Raw genomic sequence first — 27,953 nt, forward strand, 5'->3', positions numbered from 1 at the left:
TTTGTTAAACAAACTTTTGTTTTATTCGTACAAGGCAATGCACACATATTGCAGACAGGAGGCCAAACGGCTATTCCAATAAAACAGATCCCCTATTCTTAATACTGCAAACTCTTTAAGATCATTTTCTGTAAGAACTGTGATACACCTATTAACCAGTACACATTCCCCTTAAACCCCAGACAAAACAGAAGTAGAACCTTGGTCTGAATTCAAAGTTCAGGCGTGCCATCCATTGGTGGCCACCTCACTCGCTGGCCAACCAGAAGACGTCACAGTGCCGGTGAAGGGAGCAGAGCTGTGAAAGCTCAGACGTGCTCAGAACCTGTCCAGGTTGTATTTCCTTTCCTTCATTATTCATTTTCACCAATTCAAAACAGTTTGAGTCAGCTTCATGTAAAATTTAACTGGTAAGAGCCATAAATTCTAAAAAGTTATTCGTTCATTCAACAGATACATCACAGTGTTCAATGTAAGCAAGAGTAGTGCCTATTATTTCTTAGAAAAGATGCATAGATAAAAATAAGGGAAAAAAACCCCTCCTTCCTATCAGAAAATAATTCCTGTAAGAGATTGCAGCTGCAGCCATGTCCCACTCAGCTCTCCTTTCTAAGGGACAGCCTTCAAAAGAAATTACACTGTTCCACAAGTCCATGAACATCTACGAACAGAAGCTGGAGTAAAATGAACACAGAACATTATTTTTAAGGTTTACTTGTTACGGAAACAATCTGATTTTTTAACATCGTAATTTCTGTACCAAATTAAATCGACAATGCGTTTGTCACATCAAGGCTGGATGAAAGACCACAGTTTCTTAAAACACGTCTCTGCATGGTGGGTGATAGTACGGACAAATTCAATTGTTGCTTTCAGCTGACTATAACTTAGACATAATAGGTTGCCAACCCATACTGGAAGAAAATTTATCTGGTATTAATATTTTCAACACCCATGAAACAAATATATTACAATAAAATTCTCATTATAAAGTTGCACAGATTTCTATGTTAACCATTAAGAGTTTATATGAAAAAGCAGAAGTTATCTACTGTTGACTCCTGATATAAAACAGTAGGTAGAAACCTAATGTAGAAATCTGAAGTTAGATAAATCCTTTGGCAGCATGTTCAGTTACAATCAGGCCTTAAAAATAAATATGATAATGTATAGAAGTATGAAGAGAAAAAACAGATTCTATTAACACCAAACCCCTCTAAATACACTATTTTAATAATAATTAAATTATTTTACACTATCTACAAATTGCATATCACAGAATTAGGAATATAAGAGATGACAGAATGACAAATCCTGCTTTTATAAAATTTCAGGCTTTAACAGTATGCATATATGTAGCTGTGTAGAAAATCTCAGACAAATGAGTATATACATTATTTATACTTAATAATTACTGAACATAATCAAATCACATCTGTCTAGCCATCTCAATTTAAGATACTCAGTATTTCTGCTGGACCAAAGTTTTGAATCCAATAAAAATACCTACCTTGATCTCAATTTACTAACAAACATGGACAATCTTATATAAATGATAGCAAGGTTTAGTTTGACTACATACCAACTTGGAACAAAGTAAACTCTTACCAAAAAATCTCCAAACAATAAGAATTTTGAACAGCAGCAGTGAAATTAATTATTGTTCTTAAAGAACCCCAGGAACAAGTTATCAAAATACTTCAGTATTGCAACACGTGCTATTTATACTAAACTACTTCAAGGGGAAGGATAAAGACAAATTAAAGTCATGTCAAAAGGAAAGACAAAAGCTTCCTTCCAATTGCACAAATTAAATTAAAAAAAAATGATTTAAAGAGCAAGTACTGAATACCTTATTGCATAAGCATGAGGCTGCAAATGAACAAGGTCATGACACTAAATAATTAAATAAAATGTAAAAGAAATGGAGGTGGCGCTGAGTGAAGGGTGGATTTTATTACTCAACAACAGTCTACAATCTGATAGTTCTCATTTGGTCGAAAATTTATACACCAAACATACTTATTTAGACAACTGGGAGTTTCATGCATTTAATCAAGATGATTTTATCAGTGATTTGCTTCCATTATTTTCCCAATTTAAAGATTATTACTCATCATAAAATTGTTAGAATAGGTATAAATATGACTATGCTAAAGTGAGTAGGCAAATAGTGATTTTTTTTTTTTTCAGAGGTTTAAACAATAAAAGAAAGAAATCCCACATTCCTGAAAGATAATTCAGCTCATCTGCTCCTCTTGTACAAACCCCACCCATTAAAAAAGTGCATCAGGGAAGAAATTCTTAGATTTCTTTTCTTAGCCACCAAATGCTACGCTTCCACAGTTCCAAGGCAATTCCTTTTCTAAAGACACGTCTGTCATTTTCAATATGCAGCTACTCCTTGTATTAAATGAGGAGCACAATCCCACTCACAAAGCACGTGTATTCTGCCTATACAGATAGTGTGTTAAATACACCTTTTCCAAATGGTTTAAGAGTTTCTCTGACTGTAATTGGCGTTTATTTAGAGATGGAGATGGTGGCAGAGAAAGGAAATCCAAGAGAGGCAAGAACCCCCTGGTCCCATAAAGACAATTCCTGTTCTACTCGGCTCCCTGTTGGAAAGGGAACAAGGCAGATTCTCACAGTCTTAAGAAGCTTCAAACATTCTTGAGCCTCCTCCTTTACCACAAGGAACTACAATACTCCTTCACTTCTAAATACATCCAAAAGGAAAAGAAAAGAGATTCTGTACAAGTTTCTGGCTCAGCACCTTGTATCCACAGAGTGCCCACACAGTCAGCTGGGAGCATCCCTTGCCTGCTCTTGCAAAGGAGACTTGTGCTTGCAGTACCCCCTCTGCCAAAAGACACAAACGAGTTCTAGCAAAACCCCACCTGTTTTCTTCAAGAGAAACACATCAGAAGTTCTCTGTAGTTTCCAAAAATCTAATAGGCAGCACTGTAAAAATCTCATTTCTCGTGTTTCTGTAGGTACATGGTCCTCACTGTCACAATATCAAATCATTTTCTCTTCCAGCTCTCATCTGCTGAACTCGTGCAGTTGTTCCAATTAGGCAGTGCACATCATAGTGTAAAGCTCACTACAGCAGCACAGAGAGAAGGTGGTCTCTACATCTGCAGGGATTCTCTAAAGCCACTTGGATAGAAGGATTATAGTGAGATACCAGGGGAGGCAATGCATAACGAGAGCAACACATAACAACGATTAAGCACCCTCAAGTTTTCAGAAACACATTTAAAAGAAAATGATTTTTGAACAATCTTTTAACTTAAGATTCACAACGTTTCTTGAAAGCACTGAAATAAGGGCTCAAAGTAATCTGAAATTATTTTAAACCATCAGCTAATCTAGTTCAAGCTATCTTTATGCAAATGCTTAACAATCAGATCTGATGCGTATTTTTACTCTGCACCACCCTAATGCAGTAAGTTGGGTTATTTAAAAGGAAAATGTATTTTGATATTCGTGACAGGTATTCATAAAAATCATTAGGTCTGGCAACCTTTATTCATTAATTCAGAAATATGAGCTGGTTTGTTTTTAAAGGAGAGGCTGTTGATGGTAATTTGTTTGTTGCTGTAGAACGGAATGAGCAGGAACTGCCACGGGATAACCTGGTCCTTGAGGCAAACTTGATGTATTATTCTGGTAAGCCGACATATCCACTGACATTCCCATCTGCTGCTGGGTGTAAGCAGCTGTGCTGGCAGCTGACGGAAGGCCAGGGTTCTGGTTCATGTACGTCTGGTTTAACACAGAATCTGGTCCTGGGCTGTAACAAAACAAAACAAATCTAATTCTGACAGGTTCATGTCTATTCATCTGACAAGCAGATTTGCAAATAAGAATATTGCTTGGTCCAAAAGCGATCTGTGTATTTTCAAAATGATCAAACAGTATTACGCGTCGTTGTAAATATGCCAAGAACACACAACCTCTAGACAAAAGTAGTAAAAATTACCATCAGGGAGAAGGTGATTTAACAGTTTGCTGAAGCGATACCTTAAATACGCAGCTTGAGCTGGCTGAGTTGCTCCAGAAGAATTTATACTTTGAGGCAGAGACCTCAACTGCCCCATCTGATCAGGTCCTAGGCTATAACCTGGGGAAATGGTGACTTGATGAACACCCTGGATCATGTAGTTTCCACTAGGTGGCTGTACAGGATATGACTGTAAATAAAAACATGGTATACCTTTTATTTTCAATTAAGTAGCAGCAAATGTGGCACAGAATACCACTACAATGAACAAATGTTAGGGTTCAAAGGCTGAATGAACATCAATTAATTTTTTCAACAAGGTTCTAAAACCAAAACATGTAACTTCTCGTAATACATTTTACATAGGCATCCTTTATTTCATCAGAAGGTACCTTTTTCAGAAATGCACTGCTAACAAGATCAGTGCTTAATATCTGAAAGAACCTTTTGTGTCACGTACAAGACCTCTGCCCCTCCCAGAAACCTTATTTCTTTCTAATTTGCCTCATCTTTAAAATGTTCAATCCTTACATATTTTGATGCACAGAGTTGAGTAGGAAGACGGGCACCATACAAGATTTGTTATTTAACACATTTTGGAAATTAAAACATAAGAATATTCTAAGACTGTAACACAACAGGAAAGCAAAAACTTTAGTTTCTTCCATTTATGGTTTAAGATAATGCAAGTCTTTACTCAAAATGCAAATAGAACAGGTGGAATAAGAGGCTTAGTCTACAGAAGTCTATGCTGCTCATTGGTTTTAGACTTTGGGCACTACATGGACACTGAAGGAATAGACAGTTTTGTACCAAGTCACTACGCTAAGCTGAGCATGGTTAGCTGTATTTTAATTGTACATCTTCTATTTTTCACCACTGGAAGCACGCATCTTGGAAGAAATGGTAAACTCCAGTTGCCTTTTGGCTTAAATTACTTTTTAACCTCGAAATATAATGAATTTTCCATCGTTACCAGAAGTTAAGGACACGGAATTACTTTTAACTGACATATTTTCAGATCTAGCAGTTGCTATGGCAACTATTCTTTTCCCACTGAACAATTAACATTAAAGTAAAATTCACTTAAAGTAAAAACACTCATTCTACGCTTTCTCCAAAAAGGATCTTTAATATATCTTTTTCTCTTCCATTTTTGTTTTCTTAAAATGTCAATATGGCACATTAGAGATACTGTAAAACAGTTTTGAGCAACTACACCCCCTAATACAACATGTTCATTTCTTAGGGGAAAAAAAGCTAAAACCAGACTGGTGTTTCTATATTTAGGAAGTACATTGTACTCATGATTAATGCACTAATATTAAAGTTCACTCCCATCCCCGCTATTAGATAAGAAGGTAACATTTTACTTTAAGACTGAGGACATGACTCACAGCAAGAATATCCACCAACCTGCTGAAACACACAATTCTAACTGTAAAAAAATTAATCATAGAAGGAATCCTTTAGTATTTTCAATACAGTATCTTTCTGTTAAGTAGAGCAAAATTAACAACTACACCTTATTGTACAAGCAGGTAACTGCAAATTGAAGTACTCTGTTTTAGTGCGTAAATGGTATTTTATTCTAAAGGCTATAAAAAGCCACCAAGCAATGTCAGATTGTTCGTAGGCTAGCAAGAAAGCGTACACTTCTTTTTTGCTGTCATCTTTTTAAATAGAAGTCTATATTAGGAAAGTTTCTATTTCCAGAAAGGGATACTGACCTGCACTGAAACACCAGAAGATGTAGGCGGGTATTGTGCAGGATGGTGGAGTTTTGAGTAGGCCGAATACATTGGTGTTTCATTCATCAGTTTGTTATAGAGCTCCAGAGCTTCTAGAACTTTCACATTTAGTTCAGATAATTCTGAATGTTTTCTGTTTGAAAACAAATATATGCAAACACTAAGTTTCTCCAATATCTAGTGTTAGATGGCAAAAAAAGAAGAGTGGTTCATTAAACAGTTTTGAATATGCAAGAAAAAAACCACCCTTAAAAGGTAGATGGTCCATTTCTTACACATCTATGTTGTAAAATTGCCATTCTGTTTCTTACACCATTCTGTTTCTTATACCAGTGGGACTGGAAGGAGAGTCCAAGTGGTGAACAACTGTTCTTCCCTAGCTGCAATAAGGCAAGCAACTCCACAGGTGTTAGTTACCTTTTCTTTTCACCCTCAAATATCCCTAGGAGTCTGAGGGGGAAGAGGTGAAGATAGCATTGAATAGATTTTCCTGTCATGGAGGACAGTCAGCAGCAGACTGAAAATACCAAGCTCTAGACAGATTGCAAAAGGCTACAGTCAAAAAGTGCTAATATAAAATGCACCCGGTAACTTATGCAGTAAATTTTGGAGTGCTGCAATCAAATCTTCATACACACACTGGGACCTTGGTACCTAAGCGTTAGAAAAGTAAAGGTAGAATTGTTAAAATATCTTTCTTGCAAGATTTTCTAGCTTGCAGATAAAAGAGAAAGTACCAAAAAAAATTAATACAACTGCGCAATTTAAAGTAAATCATAGTAAATAACGCAAAAGCTACGTTAAGGCTCACCTATCTATCTCTTCTAGTTTTTCATCTATCATTGGACCCATCTGTTGACAAATATCTGTGAAGACAAAAGTGTCAAGGTAGTTAGTGTCTTGCACAATTAAAAGTTTAAATACAGCCAAAAAAATACTTTATCCAAGTACACTAACATAGCATACGAAATTGGAGAGCGCACCTAGTTATCATGTGTGTCCCATTCCTCCAGCCCAAATAGACAGGAAAAATACTGTGGTTATTGTGTGTTGTCATCCTCTCTCCTCTTTCCCTTGACCCTCTTGAACAAAAAACTACTGATGAAACACATGGAAAATTTTGCGTTTCTGCTTGCACTGTGCAAGATCTATGACTTTCATCTCCTACTGGAATATCCAGTCTAGAGTGCCTATGAATCTATCTAGATCTGCTGTACTGCAGACCTTCCTTTACCTTCACTTTTTCAATTCTAGGAACATGCCGTTTTTAATGTACACTCCATTGTTATTACACACCTTGAACTAACTGGCTCTTAAGTGAACTGAACTTTCTCTCCCCTCCTAGCCAGCAGTATTTTGGAGAAATTTTGACACAAAATTAATTGCTTATTTCAAGCAGAGTTTTGATAGGTGGATGGATCTTGCAAAGATCAGGCACTGTATGCTAGCTGGAAGTTATGCAAATTACTCTGCCACACATGGAGCTGGCTTGGCAACTATTCGAAAATTCAGAGTTATACATATAGCCCCATGCTCCCACTGTGAAATAAGCTATTCTACAGCACACTATTAGCGCAGACCACGGTTTCGCTAAGCCTAAAATAAATGCAGAAGAATTAGCAGCTCAATCCACAAAAGGTAACTGTGAGAAGAAATACAAAAACTAGCTTAGTGCTCAAAGTACCTTCTGAGTCTAGAAGATCTGGAGAATCAAGCTTTAAATCTGTAGGATCTATACTCTGAAGTACCTGCAGTGTTTTATCCATCTTATCCTGAAAGGTCAAGAGAAGATTAAGAACAGTTATTTCTGAAGCATGGCAGAGTCTGTTTTAGTTTTCAAACAAAAAAAAGTTCTTTTTATATGAAGAACTATTTGCTAACATTTGGTAACAAAATAATGTTTCAACCAACATACAATCTCAGTAATTTTTTATATTGAAAGTGACTGCATACCTCATCTATATAAACCAGCTCAGGTTCTGCTTTCTTAATTTCTTCTGTAGTATCCTCAGGAACAGAATTTTTATCCACCGTTGCTGAAAGAACAAACATTAGTTTCTTTTCTGAGCCTGTGTTACTATGTTAACTTAAAATACACCTTTTCTCCTTGCTTGCCATCCGATCTTTAAACGAGAGAGAAATTTGAATAAGTACTTCAAGCAGTAATGCACCTAGCTGCTGAAGAAGGGAAAATGGGTGTGTCTAGAAAAAAGTTCTGACAAGCTGCTTCCTTTGGGCTGTTAGCCTGATTATGAACCTAGGCCCAGCAAGGGAAAGACTCTTGAGTCACATTAGCATCTAAAAACACCTCCAACACATGTACAGTTACTTTCAGCCAAGTCGTAAGTGTTAAGATTTATTTTGGTATCATAAGCATGAATAAAGCTAACAATGTGATTCTTACAAACCACTGACATGGGAATGAATGTTATTCTATACTAGGTTTGATGTCTGAAAAGAGACTTTGACATTTTAAATGGCAAGTTACTGCATTCATATGTAGTATGTTACTGACACAGAATTATGGTAAATTGAACTGAATTTCTGTAACAGGAAAAAGGTAACAACTTACAAGAGCATCAGAAGATTGAAATCGTTAAAGTAAGCTACAGCAGTGGTATGCTTGCTTGCTTGTTTGAAACAAGAACAGGATTTCTCTTTCAATTCTTTTCTTGGGCTGATTTCAGGAACTTATTTTACTGATGGGCTAATCAGTAGTTCCACCATAAGCCCACCTTTCAAAATGATCTGTCAGCTTTTAGTAGCTAACTTACCTGCCTCGGGTTCCACACTTAAGTCAGAAGTCACAAAATTAGATGGAAACAGTCCTACTCCTCTATGATTTTCACCTTTCCACCAATTGGTGTCACTGGGGAAATAAAGCTGTATTACAAAACTCTGAACATGAATGCTTTGTGTCAATGACATATTTGGGGCTTTTGACAGAAAACCCATGATATCTAATACACTGTTTCCCTGTGTATCCAATAACAAAGGCAAAGGAGAACGTTTGTAGAGATTAGTAGCCTAGCAGCAAAGCCAAAGACAGGAGCTGGGGCAGAGGGGTGGGAAGGAGAAGAGGAGGGATCGGGGGAAGTAAAATCATTCAGTACCAATCACTCAAAGTTTAACGCAACTCTTCAATTTTTAGATTGGTTAGATGATAGCCCATTATAGCTTCGTCTAAGTTTACAAGAAGTACCCAAGTGGGGACTAACATTAGAACTACAACTCATCTGTCACAGTCTATTAAATTAGAACAGTATTAGCAAGGAAGAAGTTCTGCTTCGTAGCTATCATTGGGGCAACGGTGATAACAACAATAAGTATTTTTTCTTCAGTTTTATTCTTAGCAAATGTGATGCTTGATAGCCACAGATTTAACAATTCCTGGAAGTAGCTGGAATTTAGCACTGTAATGCATATGTATATTCTTATGACATATGTTACAACCAACTAACATTCATCTTAAAAACCACAAACAAATTGGACCTACACCACAGAATGAAATGCCCAATGTAACACAGGGAGGTTATCCCTGCACCAAAAATGACTTGAGGTCAAAAACCTGGGGTATGGAAAGAATAGTGGAAGATAAAGGGGATTTGAGGGAGGTCAGCGTGATGATATACATTTCTGTGGGGGGAAAAAAGCATGACAGGAAAAATTTGCTATCCTAAGAAAACAACAGTTCTGGAATGAAGACACCTCCATCAGAGTATATTATACCTGTCATCCAAAACAAAAATAATTTCTCCACTTTTAAAGGTGAGCTCGTTGTCCTCAACAGCTTCAAAGTCATACAGAGCTCGCACCTTCCTCAAGTTCTGATTGTTTTGCTGAATTTCTGCAGATGGGTACAAGGATTTAGTTTCCATTTGTTGCTGTTTCTGCTCTTGCAAAGACAATTCGATAGCTACAGTTAGGGGAGGGGAAAAAAAAAAAGGAAGTTTGTATATTTTAACCCTGTAAACAAAGGCAATTTGCTTTCCTAGTAAAAATAAATAGAACATTATTTATTGTTATATTATAAACTCGATCTGTATCCTATAATATTTTAAATTTAAAAATCTTTGCTCCAAATGACTAGCTGTATTTCACATTTCAACAGCTTTACTCTGCCCTGCAACAGGATTAAAAGACAGGACGTAAATCGTGCACAAGTTATGAAACATTTAAAAAAAACCTCTGCTTCTCGTGGTACAGCCCACTACTTGAAGGAGCGCACACACTAGTAATGTCAGTAGCATCATTAGCATGATCAGAAATACTGATAAATTCTTCACTATCACATCTGAACAACAGTAACTATATCCAAGAAAGAGGAGAAAGAATAAAACATTTAAATGTTCTGATATTTTAAAGCATCAAGATGAAGGCTAGAACAAAATGTGTGGGTACAGAAGGGAAATGACCAAGCTCTGTGGAGAGAAAGCAGTCATAAAACAATGCCAATGGCTATGTGATGGGGAAGAATACATCTTACCCCAAATCCTCACCCATGAGGAAAACACCTTCATACCATTCTGAATGATACAGTGTATTAGGTGCCAGCCTGCTGTGCCCTTGTTTTCAATTCTATGCAGCAGAAGAGAGTACAACTTCCTATTTCCGTGCATTTTAACAAAACTTCTAAAGCACAAGTCTAACCCAAGGCTGTGACTAGCAATTTACCTTTAGCTATATCTTCATCTTCTTTGTTCTTACTTAATGATGAACCATTCTTAGCAGCATTTGTGGTAGCCTGCAAATGTATTAACAATAGAGTAAGTTCAGGTTACAAAGGAAAAAGAAAGCTCTATAATTATATACTTAAAAAAACTAGTAATAAGTTGTTCCTGGTTAACTACCTTACTGTAGCATTTCATTACTGAATCAAGATGACCTCCTGGAAGAAAAAACTACCACTCTTCAGAATCTCAGCCCTGTTTTATTTTGTTTTCAGCAAGAAACAAAGTAAAATAAATAATCAGATCTAATTTAAATAACTGACCTCATTTAAATAATTATTTTAGTCTCATTTATTAAAGTGGGACTACACATTTAAATGACTGCTCTTTCCACCTTTGTCCTCCACTCCTCCCTTCAAAAGGGAAGAAAAAGCTCTTTGGAGTCCTACTTCTGTGAAGACCCAAGGTATTAAGCAGCAGCTTGACCTGCTGAAAAGGGAGATCTCTGTATCAGAGCAAAAAGCCACCCTCTATCTCTGCTGGTGGGACAATGGGAAGGAAGAGCCAATGTACATCAAGTTGGGAGCTGCTGACTTAAATACAAGTCTCCACAAGAGCATAGTGAAATCATTCTTAGACACCTCATTCTGACAAGGAAGTCGTCCAGCATGTAGCAGGAATGAAGAACCTAGTTTCAGACACTAGCCATGTCTAGGACTTACTAACGGTCCTAGAAAACAATTCTGTACAAGTGTACCAAATACTAATAAACCTCAGCTTTGCTTGTTTGAAGTGAAGTGTATGAGGTAAAAACATCAAGATGTCATTTTATATGTATTTGTAGGAAAGGAAGCATAATTGGTTGCCAGTACTCTAGATCTTCCATGTTTCTGCCATATGTTTTAACACGTATCTAGATTTAGAAGTGAAAACATCTTTGTGGAGGAAGGAAAGATTGTAAAAGTAAAAAAAACCCTCTGTGTTTAATACAGAGAAAAGTAAACTTCATGTAAGGAATACGTAATAGAAGCTGCAGTTCTAATTTTCAGGGCTGATCTTCACCTGACTCATAATTTACATGAAAATATTTAGAAGCATCAATAATAAAGCACAGAAAAAAAACCACCTGTCATCGTATCTGCCAGCTAGAATATTAGGCATAATACACCACCAGAAGTAAAATACAAAGGGTGAGGGATTGGGATTGGAGCTCCCCACCTACTGAAGAGCCAGGACAATTCCTGACACGGACAGGTAACTGCATGAACAAGAAATGGGGACTTGGAAAAGGAAAGCACAGCAGAGCTCATCTTCAAAAATGTCTCCATTCCAGATATTGCCCTTTGTTTTGTGAGGCTCTGTGAAGAAAAATGAAGGTATGTGCTCCAAGTCAGCAATTAGAACCATGAAACAGCAAGTACAAAGTGTGGGCGTAGAATTGCTTTGATTTAAGGTGGTGACAGCTCAGTGAGGCTCTAAAAATGATTGGAAGAAAAGAAGGATCTAAAATGAAACAACTCGTAAGGGCATCATGAAATAGCCTTTAGTCTGTTCTTATTTTTGCTAGGAAGGCAAGGACATAAAAAAGCAGAACGAATAGAAGTGAACCTCAGCATAAAGAGGGAACCAAACTAGAACAAGAATCCTACTCTCCTCTGATCAAAAGTACAAAAGATCTCATCTGGAGAGCTTTTCATTTTGTTCACCACCAGGAACAGTGAACTAACAGTACCATCTATCCCAAATCAGCTTTTACCTGCGATCCAGCTGCAGGAAAAGTTACACCTTCTTCTTTTAAAGATTTAATAGTTGCAGATATTAAGCTACACTGCGGGTCTTTCTGAAATTCTTCCGACCACTCCACCATTAGAGTTTTTAGCTTTTCACATACTTTTGGATGAGCCTAGAAGACAAAATTGCACAGAAAGGGATGCTTGTACCTCAAAATTAACAGAAGGAGTTGTTCCCTCAGTAAAACTTTGTAACCAAAAACATTCTACTATAAATACCTTAATAATTAATAATTGTCTTAAGAAAATTTGGAAAACAGAGCCTAAAAAAATATATGGTCTTTTATACACTGATTCTGATACTACAGATAACATGCTTAGCTTTTGGAGCATTATCCTTTTATTTGAAAGCTGGCATAGCAGCTTCTAACACCATTACCCCAGTGCAGCACCAGCCTGCAGGTAGTTCAGATTTCCCCAATTCTACCAAACAACTGTTTTTTTTAAATCAGGGTTCCTTCAACCCTTACAGCAATCCTCTGAGACAAATTCTCTTGCATAGCCAAAGCTTAGATCTTGCAGGCAGCTCACCTACCTATACTGCTGTTATTTTAGTGGAGTCAATTTTAATTGGTTAAGGAATGGTTAAGGAAAAGGACTGACAAACTTTTTGGCTTTTCAAGTGTTAGCCATGTTTCTACATCAATAGTTTTGGAGAAATTCAGGCTACCACACTTACCCCAACTTTTCTGCACCTCTATGTTAGTTACCCTCCATTTTACCTCAATTTTCTCTTCATTACTTCTAATTTGTATTGCTATTCCCCTCCCAACCATGTAAGTTGGTCTAATATAAGATACTGTCTCTTTCCCTACAAGACAATACACCTTCCCTACCTTTTATGACCTCTGCTGTCTTCTCCTCAGATGCCAAAACACATTTCTCCCTGTTGACTTCTCAGGTGACAGGATCTCACAAAAACCTGATCTTTGTACCATCTCTGTATATACGTATGTATGTATGTCTCCTTGATTCAGATTCTCTCACAAAAAGGAATGACGCATTATGCATGATGTACAGTGCCACCCAGCTCATAGGACAGTTTATACTATCAGCTCCTGAATTAGGAATGGAGGTGCAGGGGGACAGTCTGGCAGAGGAAGATAATTCCTTGGAGTGGGTGCAAACCAAGATCAAGTTCGTGCTCTGCCTGCAATTCCTCTGGCTCCCACATTCTTCTCCAGCCTCTCGCACAAAAGAGCCTCTAGAGCTCCCCTTCCTCCACCCTCATCCACAGGATTTACAGCTACTCTAACTCCACATAGGACCACTGACTTCATTCAACACTGCAAATTTTATGTGCTAAAACCTCACCCGAAGTGATAATCCACCTTCAGGAAAGCAGGTCAGAGTCATGTATTGCTCTACTGTATGGCTAAAGAACACCCTTCAGAGTATACCTCAGTAACATTAAACATCAGCTGCAGTTAATCCTGTAATCATGCCTTAAAAAAAAAAATCATTGGAGCAAAAAGAGCAACTCTTCAACAGAGCAGCTAATATATCTGAAGGTCACGCCAACACTACAAGGGTAAAACATGGACCAAAGCACTTCAGACCCCATACACTTTGTAGTTTTGTTGACAGTTGATGAGAAGACTGTAGTTTGAACCCAAAGCATCCAAACTAACCTCAGGATACTTGCTGGTGCATAAGGGCTCTGGGGCTGCTGGGCTCACCTACATCTGTTTCACTTGGCTTGTCTGGATAAGTGCCTGGGACTGCACAAATGCAGCACATGGCCAAGATTTCTCATTTGCGTGTAGTTCAGATCACATTGTAAGCCTGTGCCTCACATGTAAACATATGCTGAACAGTAAGAACGTTGACAAGTTTGGGCTCAAGCATGCATTTAATTGAAAGAAGAGATGTAGCTTGATAGGCTCAGTATCAGCACAAAGACATTTGTTACACTTGTCTGAACTAATTTTCTTTTGGAGAAAAGGGAGAAAGTACAATTTTATCTGCCCTCTGAAGATTATTCCTCCAAGTGGGCCAGGGACACAGGTAAAACAAAGTATTTCCCAACAACAAAATAAATTATGCTCCAGTGGACCACTCTTCAGTGGGATTAAAGGTTTGCTTTTACATCCACAAGTGCTGTCAGACCATGAAGGTCAATGTTCTGTTTCAGAATGGACCATGGCTAATGAGAACAAAGGGGAGGACTTTAAGACCTATTTTTCCATACAAAGCAAGAAACAGAAGAGCTGTGAACTCATTTTGCTTCCCAGCAATTTTATTAGTTTCCTTAATTGCTTTGCTCAGCCTCTGATGATTCCAGGCCTCCCATATATTTGAAGACTAACTTCTTTTTAACCCATTAGCCATTTTTGTCTTCAACTGGAGCAGTAATTAGGAGAAAGCTGTTTCTGTTATTCAATTCATTACATCCAGATTTAGATCCCATCAGCTGCTTGACCCTAACCAGTTAGGTCTTCCTTTCTTGGTTACCTCCTCATTCAACATTCTGAGTATCTCTAGAAACTAAGAAAGTTTATCCTTTTCCTTGTAAAAATGTAATTTAACTTTCTCACAGTTTTCCTTTTGCACTTCAGCCTATTAATTTCATTCAAGCCAAATAAAAACTCTTCAAGAAAAGCTGCCTTCACCATTATCAAATTAATTGAGCTTAGGAAGAGTCACAGATTTTAATTAAAATTGCTCATGTAATTTTGTAAAAATTTGGAGTAGGTATTATCAGCCTGTCACTTCTTTAATACATTATCTTTTCATAATAAAAATTAAAGTACACGAATTTCAGTGATAAGACAAACAGCCAGCAGTACCTGCAATTGCACCAAAACTGGAAAATGCATATTAACTAGAACATTAGTTTTGCCAATTCTTTGCTATGCTGAGACAAAGCAAAGAATTTATCAAAACAACCCTCCCCCAGTACTTAAGGTTATAAAAAATTACCTTATTTATTATACCTCGAGCTTCACTAGCAAAATCACGAGAACATACTTCTAAGTGAAATATTTTTCCACAGTTTGATACACAGGCTCCTAAAAGCTGACAAGAGAAATACAATTGTGAAAATGTATGACAACAATGAAAATAATCCAAAATAAAAGCATACATAAAAAGGGTTAAATTTAATCCTCTGTTCAGCATGCACACTCTGACTGACTTCTACTGAAGATATATAAAGGTATTAATTGATCAGTACACATTTAACAGCTGCATTACATAAAAGAATACAAACTTTTTTGAAAATAGTGATAGTCTACTCACTGTAAGTGCTTGCAAAGCCACATGAGGAACTTTATGATTTACTCTCTTCATGATGGCTTTAAGGCAATCCTTGGCTCTGAAAAAGGAACAAAGAAACTATCAGCGATAAATGTGACTGACATAATCTGTGGAATGAATGATACCAGATACTCAAGTTGGGTAAGCAAACAAAACTGGGTCTATTGAAAGAAATGTAACTGAACCTAAACTTTTTCCAGAGCCAGTCTGGAAAAAAAATATTTAACAACTTGTTTGTTCTTATATGTGTACTGGATTGGAACAAACTCCATTTTTACACTGGCATTTTATATTGATTTCCATAAAACTGCTGACAGGTCATAAAGGGAGCAATTGCCAGTAAGTTGAGGAAATTAATTTGAAATAGACAATGAAAGAAACATCTATATAAAAAGAAAAAAAAGAATGAGAGGCAGTGATGATTAAATAAATGGTTATTTTACTGGCTACTGTTAAGGGTCTCTATGGATTTAATTTAAAAATCGTGCTCACAGGTTGTCAGCTCTTGGATCCCATTTTCAAGACACTAAGGACACATAAAGACTTTATAATTTGTTTCAGCAAAATCTGAGATAAGTATAGAATAACAATTAGCACTCTAAATGTTACTCTACTGAGGAGTTTCATACTTAAAACGAGCATTAACGGCATGCACCAGCTACATGGGCTGAGGCATATGTAAGGCTTCATTAACACTATTATTTTGAACCTCCTAAAAACATGAAATCTCTACGAAAAGAGCTGATGCGGTATCTTTACTACTAGTATCACTTGCAGTATACTTAAGCTAGAAATGTCTCCGCAAGGCTGTGTTTCTCCATGTTGCCTAGCGAGCTCAGCTCAAACAACCTCTGTTCTTCACCACTAAGGCTACGGTTCCCTGGTCACTTTACACAGGCACAAGTGAAAGCCACTGATGAAAGTAGCGGACCAAACACCTACCGTCCCTTCCTACAGCAACACAGTCCCCTTCCCTTCATGACTGAGGCTTTAGCAGTCATACAGTGCCTGGATCAAGGAACTGATCTGGCTGCACATGATAGTTTTCAGCCAGATCTCTGCCAAGATCAGATTCACCAGGAATCCATCGCACAAGGGACTAAAGGAAATATTTGACAACCCTCTTCAACACAAATTCTCTCTCCCGTCAATTTAAAGTCGTCATGGAATTGCAACCTTTGGCAAAGCTTAAAAAAAAGCCTGAGCAGAAATGAAACCAAAACTGTTTCACTGTTTCACTGTTAACATTAAGAGAGATGTTTGTTTCAATGTTTTGTTTCAAAAGATGTCTGTTTCAATGTACTGTGTGTACAGTAAACTGCATCTATATTCACATTTTGGTTTAGAGCAATAGTCTGGTTTTGAAACAAATTTTCTGATTGTTCCCACATGTTGCACGTTTAGTTCACAGTGGAGTTTTGCGCACACAAATTTATTTCCTTTTGGAAGAAACTAAGCCAGAAGCTCCTCTGTGCACACCAAATGTGCTCCTACCTCTCAAGGAGCCATAAGAGTCAGAGCCAGTGACAGGATCTGCAGACAAATTTGTACCAATGCTGGTGTGGATATTAAGTTTAGAAGAGTTTAAACCTGTTCTGAAGGGGGGAAAAAAAACCCCAAACACCCTGAGCTGCAAACTGGATGGATGCAGTAGCTTCAATACCAACTGCTCTGGTTTACTACTCTAGCCCTATCGTGCTGAGCTACTTGGTGATCTACACGTAGCCAGAGAAGTATGCTTTTAGTCCTAACATTGAGTATGTTAATATACAAACAATCCAAAGTCAACATACTTGTTGTTAAGCTATGTATTTATTTAAGCATAGGCAACAATGTTCTTTTCAGAAGATGGCTTTTAGTGAAGGGCAGGAGGGAAGAAAACTACACAAAATTGAAGTAAAATGCGTTAGCAGTAGTGGCATTTAAAATTAAGAATTTAGGATTTTATAGTATATACAAGAATATATATTAAGATTGAATTAAGAATTCAGCCTATGCAGTAATTCAGGTTTACTTCAAAATTTAGAACATGTTATCACACAGGAAGGTTACCTTAAAATTCAGCAAATACTTTTGCCCATTATAGGATCACTGAACTACCATTTATGTTTCAATATTACCACTTAAGCTAAACTGATTCAAACAGATCAGTGTTTTGATCCCCATTTTTTTCCCCCTTTTCTCTTCCATCAGTCCCATTCTTCCTAATGAATAAACACAGACAAATTTCTCATCATAAATAGCTAACTGTCTTAACTAGATAATTTTCTGCAAAGAAACTAGTTCACTTTTTCCTACTGGCACAGTCTCCTCTCAAAATTTATGCAAGATCATTAAATATGAATAACTTGGTCTACTATACAAAACTCCATAAAAATTGGAATGCACTCAGCATATACAAATTGTTCTACTAGAAATCCTGCTGGAACATTTCTTTCAAAGAATTTTAAAGCCAACTACATATATTTGTAGAGCTTGCAGAAGTGTCAGATTGGTAGCACTTTTTGCATAGCTGACTACGATGAGCATTTTGAGACACGTTCTCTCTGAAACAGTATTCTTCTTCACATGAACATGAAATTATACGTTGTAAAGCTGAGATACAGCTTACCCATTAGGAGTACTTCCAACTTTGTCACATATATCCATAATAAGACCCCAGTCCTCACTGGTGTTATATTCATTTGTGGCTTTTTCTATAAAGAAAAACAAGATTGATTAAGCGTAATACCCTATTAAGTTCAGATTCTAGTCAACAAACACTTTCTCAGCCATACCAAAAAAGATGACTCCATATACAAAATACTGAGAGGCAGTGTCTTCTACAGATTAGCATGAATTCTTGCTATCTTGTAGAGTGCTATGTACAGTTTTCAGCACTGGACTAACAGATGCGATAAGTATTTAAGAGTTCCAAAACCAGAAACAACTCTTGAAGTGTAATGTTGTAAATGACGAAAAAGAAACTGCTTCTGTACAGTTTGTTTAGTTACTCCAGGTTTAAGTTATAGCCCTAGTTTAGAGTTTGCTCAAGGTCTTCTAACATTTGCATGCCATTAAATATTTCATATGGATGTTCCAAGAAAAAAAAAAACAAAACCCCTGTAGGACTCTAAAGGAAAGCTATCTCCTCATTCAACACACTTATTAAAATATTCTCTTCTACTAGATTTTTCAGGAAATCTAAATGCCACAGCAAGTGCTGAGAAAAATAAATGGCATAGAAGGATTAATAAAAAACACAGAAGGGGGCAACAAAAAACAGACTGCTCTATCAAAAGAATGTATACTTAATTAATATTTGCAACATTTCATTCTATATATTAACTGATAAGTCTTAATGTTGTTTAATTGCGCTTGTTATTTTAATCACATGTAAATATTACAGTGCTTATAACAGCAAATTAAGTATTTTATACATTGCCTCTGCTGCCTTACAGCTTAATTTTAACCTGCTAATTTAATATTTTAAGTAAATTCAAAGACAAGTGCTTTTAGATTTTTATGTTATATATTAATCCCATCAGAATGCACTTCAGAATCACGGCAATATCATAATCAGCATTTTTACAGAATTTTACTTTGGTAGGAAAAGCCACTAAATCCGAGATGCATATTTTAAAGAATATTTAGTAGATTAAAGCAGACCATAACGGTCACTCACAATTAATGTGATGGTGTTCTGTGATAGCAGCTGTTCCAAAATTACAAGGTTTGCTGACAGCAATACTACCGCAGGATAAACCCAATTTCATGTGTGCAATTAAGCATCTTCTCTGATAACCAGCTTCACTACTTAGTTTTGCAGTTAAAAGTTGCAACAATACCCAGGCTGGCTCAGCAGAATGGCTTCTACAAAGAAAACGCAAGCATAGCAGCCAACAGTGCCCCTAAAAACCCTTTTGTTACAGATGTAAAAGCAGACCAAGAAGGAGGAGTGGAAATTTGCAATTTCGGCCATAGATTATCTTCACAAGCTTAGACTAACTATTTAAGGGAAGCAAATACTGTGTTGAAAGCATGTTCCTACAGCATAAACCTTCTTCAAAACTTACCTGGAAAGGACATAACTGTTAAATTTTCTTTTAAGTGCATCAGTATTTTTAGGATACTAACAACAAAATTCATTGCATGTTCTTGAAAATAAATGAGTGCCTGCAATTTTGAGCACTTTTAACATTCAATTTATTAAAAAAATTCAAACCAAAACAATCTCTATATGCACATTTCCTGGATATGTGAACCGTAAGTACTGAACAATCACGAAAGAACAGCACAATGCAATGTTTGGTGCACACAACTCCGGCCTCGTGTTTCCTATGAAGTTCTGCCAGCTAAAACTGCTTTTTAAAAGCATCGCCTTGCACGTCTCCATCCCCAGTGGTGTGAATCCTCCCATCAAAACTTGTCAGTCAAATTAGTCCATCTCATTAGATGACAGCAGCCTTCAGTTGTGCATATAAAGCCAGCCCTCCCATGACAAATAGCACCAATGCCTATAAAACAGACTGGGCACATTGTTTAATAGCACTGCCTGGTGTCACCCTGACCCGAAACCTGTCTCCCCTCTGAAATTCCTGGAATATTTTAGAGATGCCTCCTTCCGCAAGCCCCTCTCTTCCACATGCAGAGAGGGAGCAGCTAGCAAGTAAGAAATGGTGGTAGGTCAACAAAAAGGCATGGAAGCCAAGAAAAATGGAGGTTGTGTTTCACACCCGAGTCTTCAGAACCAAAAACCACCACAAACAGCAATGACCAACTCCAGCTCTCCGCAATGCCCACTGACTCAGGAGGATGCAAGCTCAGCTGAGACACTCCAGTGTCTCGATACACATGGGCACAACTAGCGAAGCAAGCCTCAAGACAGGTATTGTCATATGTGTAAGCTTTGTTTATCATTTCAGATGCTCCAAAACCCCAAACCCAGACCTCCAAGCTTTCCTCCTCCTACGCTCCCTTCTCTTTCCCTCCACTACTCTCCTTTTAAAATGGGAAACAAACCAAATCAGGTAATTTACTTTTGGAGAAGTTATTTGAAAAAAACATAATTGCATCCACAAAATACATATAAGATGCTTTGAGATGACACCTATCTGATTCACTAGTAAAAAGCACTCTCTTCTAAAATATCACAGCAAAGAAACAAACTGAAATAGATACTCGGACATAAAAATATGTAGGAAATTTAAAATTACTTCGTTTACAAGCCAGTCAAATGCAAGCTTGTAAACTGACCCTGCAGCATAAACACTGCAAAACCAAGCACCTCGCTTTGTACATGCTGTCATGCAGAGCCAAAAAAAAAATACCCCACAAAGACTGCCAGATAAGCAACAGGGTAAAACAAGAGCAGTGGTGCAGCTCCTTCAGCCTGCCGGGACCCATCAACAGCTCTCCTTCCCTTATGGTGTTTGTTACGTAGACACAATTGTCACTTTTGTCCTCTACAAAAGACTCAAAAGCACTTGCCAGAGGACATATATTGAAGTTTTCCTGGACCTTTAGAGGAAGTCACAGTCAGCTTTGCCTGCCATGACAGAAGATGTCCCATGCTATCCTGATCAACTCTTCCACTGTCTACAGGAAGGCTTCGTGTTTACCAGGCTTCGCCAAGAAGTTTCAACTCCACACCTTCTACACCTTGAAGGACAGCATAGCTACCATAACGCCTAGCACTACTCACTCTCAGCTCCCATGCTTCTCCCCGCCTCTCCCCCAGCCAGCACATTCGTACACGGAGGCACGTCAAATGCAAACTCCCTCCTCTTGTATCCATGCAGCCTGTTCTAGGAGCAGACATGGTCCCAGTGAGAATAAGGCGGCTGCCCTACGACACACTCTTACAACTTTTGAGGTTTTCTTCCCTGCCAGCATGACAAATTTAACAGCATCTGTTTTTTTGCTTAACATGAGCTCCAGCTGAAGAATAATCTTGAAGGATAACTACTTCACAGATGCTGAGACATGGACTTTGATCAGAAGAAACAGATGTGGGAGGATGCATTTTCCAAGACTTTTTCAGTGCTAAGAGAATATAAACTTTAAAAAAAATGCTATGACTTATACTCTGTAGACCCCCAATTAATGAACACTGGACATGAGCTTACTTTTATAGAAATAACGATAAAAGCAAAATATGCTTCTTTTTATTGCTGCTTGGTATATTTTTAAAAACCCACAAAGAATTAAAAACACAATTAATCATTTTTAACTGGATCAGTTCCCTGATCTGATTTGCCATGCAGCTGCACAGAAAACTATGCCAACACAAGAGAGGAGATAGCACTAAAATGAGCAGCTGGGAAAGGGATGGGAACTGTTTACTGATATTACTGCCAAAAGAAGAAATGCTTCTCAAGCTACTGGCTTCAAACACTGTCACCAACTCTTCCAGAAAAGAAGGCAATGCTTTACCACTGCCTGCTAAAGTCAAGTTTTTCAGGACCCTCCCTCTACCACACAACATCCAAAATGCATCTGAAAGGAAAGCTGAACATCACCTTTCCAGCCTAACTGCACTAGTTCTTTTCCCCTTTTTCACAAGAAAGGGATGGGTAATACACATCAATAACACCAAAAGACAGGAAAAAAAGTAATACCATGAGGACTGCAACTGGGCAACACGTGGCAATCCTCAAAAGCATCCCTCTTTACATCTTTTCAAACATCGTGTCCTCAGTCTCTAAAGACCCTGGCATAATGTGAGAGACCTGCACTCATAATTAAGTGTACTACTGCGCATTCACTCTTACAGGCCTGGAAACACCAGGCAGAGCTCGCAGCCTCCGTACCTTGCAGCTTTCATACAGCCCCTCTCTCGAGACCTGCTGCCTTTTCAGCAATGCACAACCAGCACTGGATTCCCTCAGGTTCGCAAATACAAAAGCAACACACCCCATTTCTAATACAACACTGAGAATTCTGCAGATACGTTACAATCTATATTCACACTGGCAAGAAGCAAGGAAAACAGCAAGAGCAACCGCGGGAATCTTAAAATACCCGTATGAACACGAAAAGGAAGAAAAGAAAGGGAACTGTGGGAACTTCACAGCCCCCAGAATTCCCCAAGTGAGATACGGGCACCCCAAAAGTTCTGCAGAGGTAACCAACATGACACTTTTCCTACCAAAAGTGTATCACACTGTTACACAACACAAATCTCTCACCGACTGCTTCTGCTGGAAATCTATATCCCATTTAACATATAGCATTAGCATTTCACACTGACACAGCAAAATCAGCAACCCTGGTCTGATGACAGCTCTACCTCTATGCTGCCTAGCACATACGACCTTCAAACCTGCAAAATATTTTGTTATTTCAGTCCTGAATTTCCTTCACCCAGGCTTGCCAACAATGCCAAATAACATCTCAGGTAAAAAAAATAAAAATACTAGAACATAACTTTTTTTTTCCACCTGTGTCAATTTTTATGCTGGAAACAAAGATAAAACAAGCACTCCAGCACTGATTTAGCACAAAGAACTTTTCAATTTGATATGGCATTTGCTAAAGACTGCGATCACTACAATAAAAATTTTCTAGTGACTGATTTGCCCCCCAAAGCTATGTGAAATAAAATCTTGTCTGCACATAAATACTTCAACTTTTACACAGAGCCATTCTAAGTATATAAAAACAGTGTTCATATATGAAAAGTGAAAAACAAAAAAAATTGAGGACTACTCCAGACTGCTGTTTTTCAGAATATACAGCAGAACCACACGGATGAAAACCAGAAATTTAATCCCACGCACCTTCGTTTGTTTGCCTTGCCTTTGTACGGCCAAATTAGAAAATTCTAGCTTTGATTTAATTAGTGATTATAGACACTATGACACTGTAGTCATATGACTTGCATTTCCAGTAACACTGCATGGTCCACTTGGTCCTTGCTGAAAAGGCAACCCTACTTGCAAGGATCCCAAGTCCCTATTCCTGTCACTGAATATTATATTCTAAGAAAAATTGGATCAAAGTGGAATATTAAAATAACTTTTTGCAACGTAAATCCACTTCACTGAGAAGGCTTTTTAAGATACAAATTTTGCTTAAAAAGGGAGTGAGACATTTTGTTTCATTGAGTCAATTGGCCAATAACCTGAAAAGCAAACAATTCCATTTGTCAGACAATCTGCAAACTACAAGAAAAGCATTCAAAAGACTAGGGAGGGATTAACAGAGACTTGTACTCCAGAGCCTGGAAAGCACCAAAATGAAAGTTACCAACAGTCACATATTATGTAACAAAACATCCCTCGTAATATAATTAAAAACAACAAAAAAAAGTGAGGCTATGATATATTAAAAAAAAAAAAACAAAACAAGATAGGGCTGAGGGAACAGACCAGTAATAATCTCAAAAATGAGGAAGAAATGCCATAAAATTGCAGGCTCAGAATTCAGGAATTTTAATCAGTTAGGTCAAGGTAAAGCCACGGACTGAAGACTGGAAAATACTGTCCCTACTTTTCAAGAAAAAAAGAAACCCCCAAGCAACACCCAAAAAAAACCCCCAAGCAACACCCAAAAAACCCCCAAGCAACACCCAAAAAACCCCCCAAGCAACACCCAAAAAACCCCCCAAGCAACACCCAAAAAACCCCCCAAGCAACACCCAAAAAACCCCCCAAGCAACACCCAAAAAACCCCCCAAGCAACACCCAAAAAACCCCCCTCAATTAGAATCATAGAATCATTTAGGTTGGAAAAGACCTTTAAGATCATCGAGTCCAACCATCAACCATGGTAAGCTAGCAGAGCAGAAAGTTGGAAGGTATCATCAATAAAAGGAAAGGCTGAAAGATAACGTAAGGGGAAATGTAAACCCTTGAGGTGTGGATTAGGGAGAAAAAGGTAAGAGTTAGCAGGGCAATATGCAATTCACGCAGTCAGAGTCAATAAAAGATTCCCCTAGAAACAAGCGGACAACGAGTACGCCAAGTTCTAGCATAAGAAAAGACAGGGCATCAAGGTAAAACAGCCACAAAAAGGCAAATACAATCCTAGAATGAAACGTGCCAGGTAAACATTTCAGTAAAGCACAAGGAAACGTGAAATGCTATCATACAAGTTATCAGCGATCCATGATACGGTGTACAATTCTGGATGCCAGTCAAACTACACAGAAAAATACTTCCTACTCCCTTGATCATGTTAACAATGTTACGAAAGAAGGCTAACTAAACAAAAGATGAAAGGGAATAGGCTTGTTCTCTATTGAAGGAGCAACTACTTCAGAGATGAAGGTTATTTAAGAGGAAGGACAACGCTGGGAAAACATCAAGTGCACATGAACTAACTATGAATAGATTTAGACAGGAAATTAAAAAGCTTCTAACACTCCAAAGAACTGAAGTTTTGGGGTATCCTCTCAGTAAGAAAAACAGATAAAAGAAACCACACTTCTCTAAAACACTATTCCATAGGTTAATCTTGTGACACTGCAACTACATACAAAGAAACCAAAGCAGATGCCAAGGAATTAAGACACTGCACAGCTCTGCTGAAAAGCAAACATATGGGTTTAGAACCAAGGAAGCAAAACCAGCTGTGGCAAAGCAAAAGCACATTTACCTACATTTTCTAAAGGTGCCCCAAGAAAAGAACGGTACTAGATGTATGGTCTGAAGAGAGAGCTGGATCAACCTCATTGCTGGCTGCTAACAAAAGCAGGGTCCTGTTCTTCCTTTGCAGGGGTGTCCTGCTCCTCTTTTTCACTACCATTTCACAGCCTTTGCTGAGCTGATTCAAGTCATCAAACTTCCAAACACATCACCTTCATAGATGATCTAACTCACAAGCCAAATACTTTACTCTGGAAAATTAGTTTTTTCTGCCAAAAAGAGTTGAATCAGCTCAATGGTGAATCAAAAAAAAAACCAACAACCCCACAAAGCCACAACAACCTGGGTGGATGGGACCACGGAAGAGGATCTCTCCTTTCCACAGCATCAGGCCATCAGCTGGGCTCATGGTATATGCCTTTTTTTTTTTTTTTAAATGAAAAAGACAACAAAATGTAAAAACATTAAATCCTGACAGATGCATATTAAAAGCATGTAAACACTGCAAGTTAAAGTACAGTCTATCCACATTTGATATTCTGGATAGTCTAGTTTCCAACAGAATAATAATTTTTAAAAAAGCTCCTAAAGGCAAAGAGATTTTTCCTGGCAAGGAACTGTAAGATTTAGCCTCAATAATCACAAAGCTTCTATTCCGTTGCACTTGTTTAATTGTAGTAAGTGCAGACAGTTATATTTAGTATATGCAAGGCAAAATTTAAGAAACTGCAAGTGAACAGACTGTCACTTTTGAAGTACTATAGTCCTGAAGTTCCTGACGCATTTAGGTTTGCCAAAGAATTCTGCACAGCTGTAAGAGTTCCCAGTTCAGAAAGTCTTCACTTGTGCAAATACATCAGTTAGAGCCACGTGAAAGGTTAGTGGCAAAACACATGTAAAACTTCACAAGGTATCTGAAGTAACTGGACTATGCGTAGCTGGTCTGGCAAGTTTCTACTTTCATTTCCATTGTAGGTCAACGTTAAGAATCTCACCATGGTTTGTGAGAAGACAAAGAAGAAAGGGAATGATTTTATTACATAAACTTTGCAGACACATTAAGAACACAGTGCAACTTCACAAAAAAGAGATGCTGTGGTAATAGGAGCACTCACAACAACCTCTTCCACCTGTATACATCCTGGCCTTGATAAAAATCCCAATAATGTTGAATTCTTCTCTTACCAAAAATTCCAGTGTAACAAGAAATGTAAATCTGACTCTGGCATCTAGTTTAATTTAATTGCTTTTTCCAGTGCTTTGGTTCAGGATAGGCATTGTTTAAAAAAAAAAAAAAAAATTTAAAAGGCAGAAAAGAGAAACCTAAAAAAGCAACGCGCAGACCAAGTCAGATGCTCAAGAAAGCACAAGACAGAGCAGAAACACAAAACAAAACAACTGACTCATCTTCTTCATCCTGTCGATGGCACCAACTCCGGCCAAAGTTGCCTCACGGTTTTGTAATGGGAAGAAATGTCAGTTTAGGCTTAACTTGATGCCGCCAAATCAGCCCCTAGACAATACCTTAGTCTCGGGTACTGAAAGAGGCATAAAAATGGGTCTCTACTGACATTAATAGAGTTGGTTTTCACTCTCGAGTTCTACACCAAAAGAGCAAGCTTAACGTCCCGCACTTCACAGAAACCCAGCAAACCGACCAACGCAATACGAAAGGCGGGAGGCAACAAGACATCCCACAGACAGGCTGTAAAAACTGTAAAACTTCAGAAATCACAGCACAACGGCCCGCACGACACACTTCCTTAAACCGCCGAGCGCAAATGGGGCCGGCCCGCCTCCGGCCCCGACCGGCCCCGTGCCTCTCCGTGGGCCACAACACCCTCAGAGCCCCGAGAGGGCAGGGAGAAGCGGGGAACCCCCCCGTCCTGTCAGAGACGGCACGCCGGTGTCCCCCTGAACCTCGGCGGCGGGGCTGCCGGCAGCTCCCGGCGCCTCACGGACCGGCTGCTCGTCGAGCAGGCCTGGAACGGCGGCTTCCAACACCGGCCGTCGTTACTCCTTCTCCCTCAGGAGCCATGGGGAGGTGAAGAAGGAGGAAGAGGAGGCCGCCGCCCCGTTGGCACCGGCCCTACCGGCCACCCGGGCCCAGCCGCCGCCGCCGCCCGGCCTCCCCGCGGCCCGCCGTCCCGCTCTGCTCACCCACGTCCTGCTCGAAGGGGTTAGGAGCGAAAAGCGGCATCTCGGCAGCGCCCGCCCGCTCCTCAGACGAGACAGCCCGGCCAGCGGCCGCCCGATCCGCCGCCGCCGCCGCCGCCGCCGCCCGACCGCCGCCTCAGGCCCCCGAGGCCGCTCTTCCGCGCCTGAACGCGCGGCGGAGGAAACGCCGCAGCAGCACCGCCACGACGCACCGGTCAGGCTGGAGGGGAGGGAGTGCTGGGTTGGGGCGAGAGGTGCGGGAGGGCGCCGGTACCACCGGCGGGAACGGGGAGGAGCGGGGCGGGCGGCGGCGTCAGGCGCTCGCTGGGGCAACCCCGGCGGGATGGGGGCCTCGGGAGGGGAGGGGGGGCCGGGGCTGCCGGGCGGCCGTGCGCGGAGGCCCCGCCCCCTTCCCCGCCTCTCCCGGGCGGGGCGGGGCCGGGTGGCCGTGACGTCACGGGACGCCATCTTGAGGCGGTGGCGGCTGAGGGGATCGTTTCTCCCTCGTCGCTCCCGGTTTTCCCCGGTGGGGCCGCATCGCTCCGTGTCCCGTTCCCCCCCCCCCCCTCCCCGGTATTAAAAGCTGCCTGAGGGCGCGGGCTCTGCCGCCTCGGCGGGTGCGAGGAGGGGTGGAGGGCGCGGAGAGCAGCGGGGGCGGTGGGAGCGTGGCCGGGTACGGCTGAGGAGATGATGGCTGACGGGGGGGGGGGGGCGGAGGGTTTGTGGGGAGTATGGCTGAGGGGGGTACG

The 27,953-nt window shown here is 39.4% G+C and overlaps 1 protein-coding gene across 6 annotated transcripts; it reads right to left on the reverse strand.

Annotated features, from left to right (window-relative positions):
• STAM2 (signal transducing adaptor molecule 2) lies at window positions 1-27,347 on the reverse strand. Of its 6 annotated transcripts, none has more exons than XM_052791824.1 (14): window positions 27,208-27,347; window positions 18,090-18,174; window positions 15,461-15,536; window positions 15,143-15,238; window positions 12,187-12,333; window positions 10,435-10,504; window positions 9,490-9,676; window positions 8,535-8,629; window positions 7,714-7,796; window positions 7,445-7,532; window positions 6,572-6,626; window positions 5,740-5,893; window positions 4,030-4,199; window positions 1-3,799 (listed from the first exon to the last, which is right to left on the reverse strand). In XM_052791824.1, exons 1-14 carry the CDS (start codon window positions 27,245-27,247, stop codon window positions 3,568-3,570), a joined length of 1,578 nt encoding a protein of 525 aa, XP_052647784.1. In that variant the 5' UTR covers window positions 27,248-27,347; the 3' UTR covers window positions 1-3,567. The 6 variants fall into 6 exon arrangements, with proteins under 6 accessions (XP_052647784.1, XP_052647786.1, XP_052647787.1 ...); XM_052791826.1 differs by lacking the exon at window positions 27,208-27,347 and adding an exon at window positions 25,062-25,522; XM_052791827.1 differs by lacking the exon at window positions 27,208-27,347 and adding an exon at window positions 25,058-25,522.
• Window positions 27,348-27,953: the final 606 nt, after the last annotated feature.

Source organism: Harpia harpyja, chromosome 7, assembly GCF_026419915.1.
Source record: "Harpia harpyja isolate bHarHar1 chromosome 7, bHarHar1 primary haplotype, whole genome shotgun sequence".
Taxonomy (NCBI): Eukaryota; Metazoa; Chordata; class Aves; order Accipitriformes; family Accipitridae; genus Harpia; species Harpia harpyja.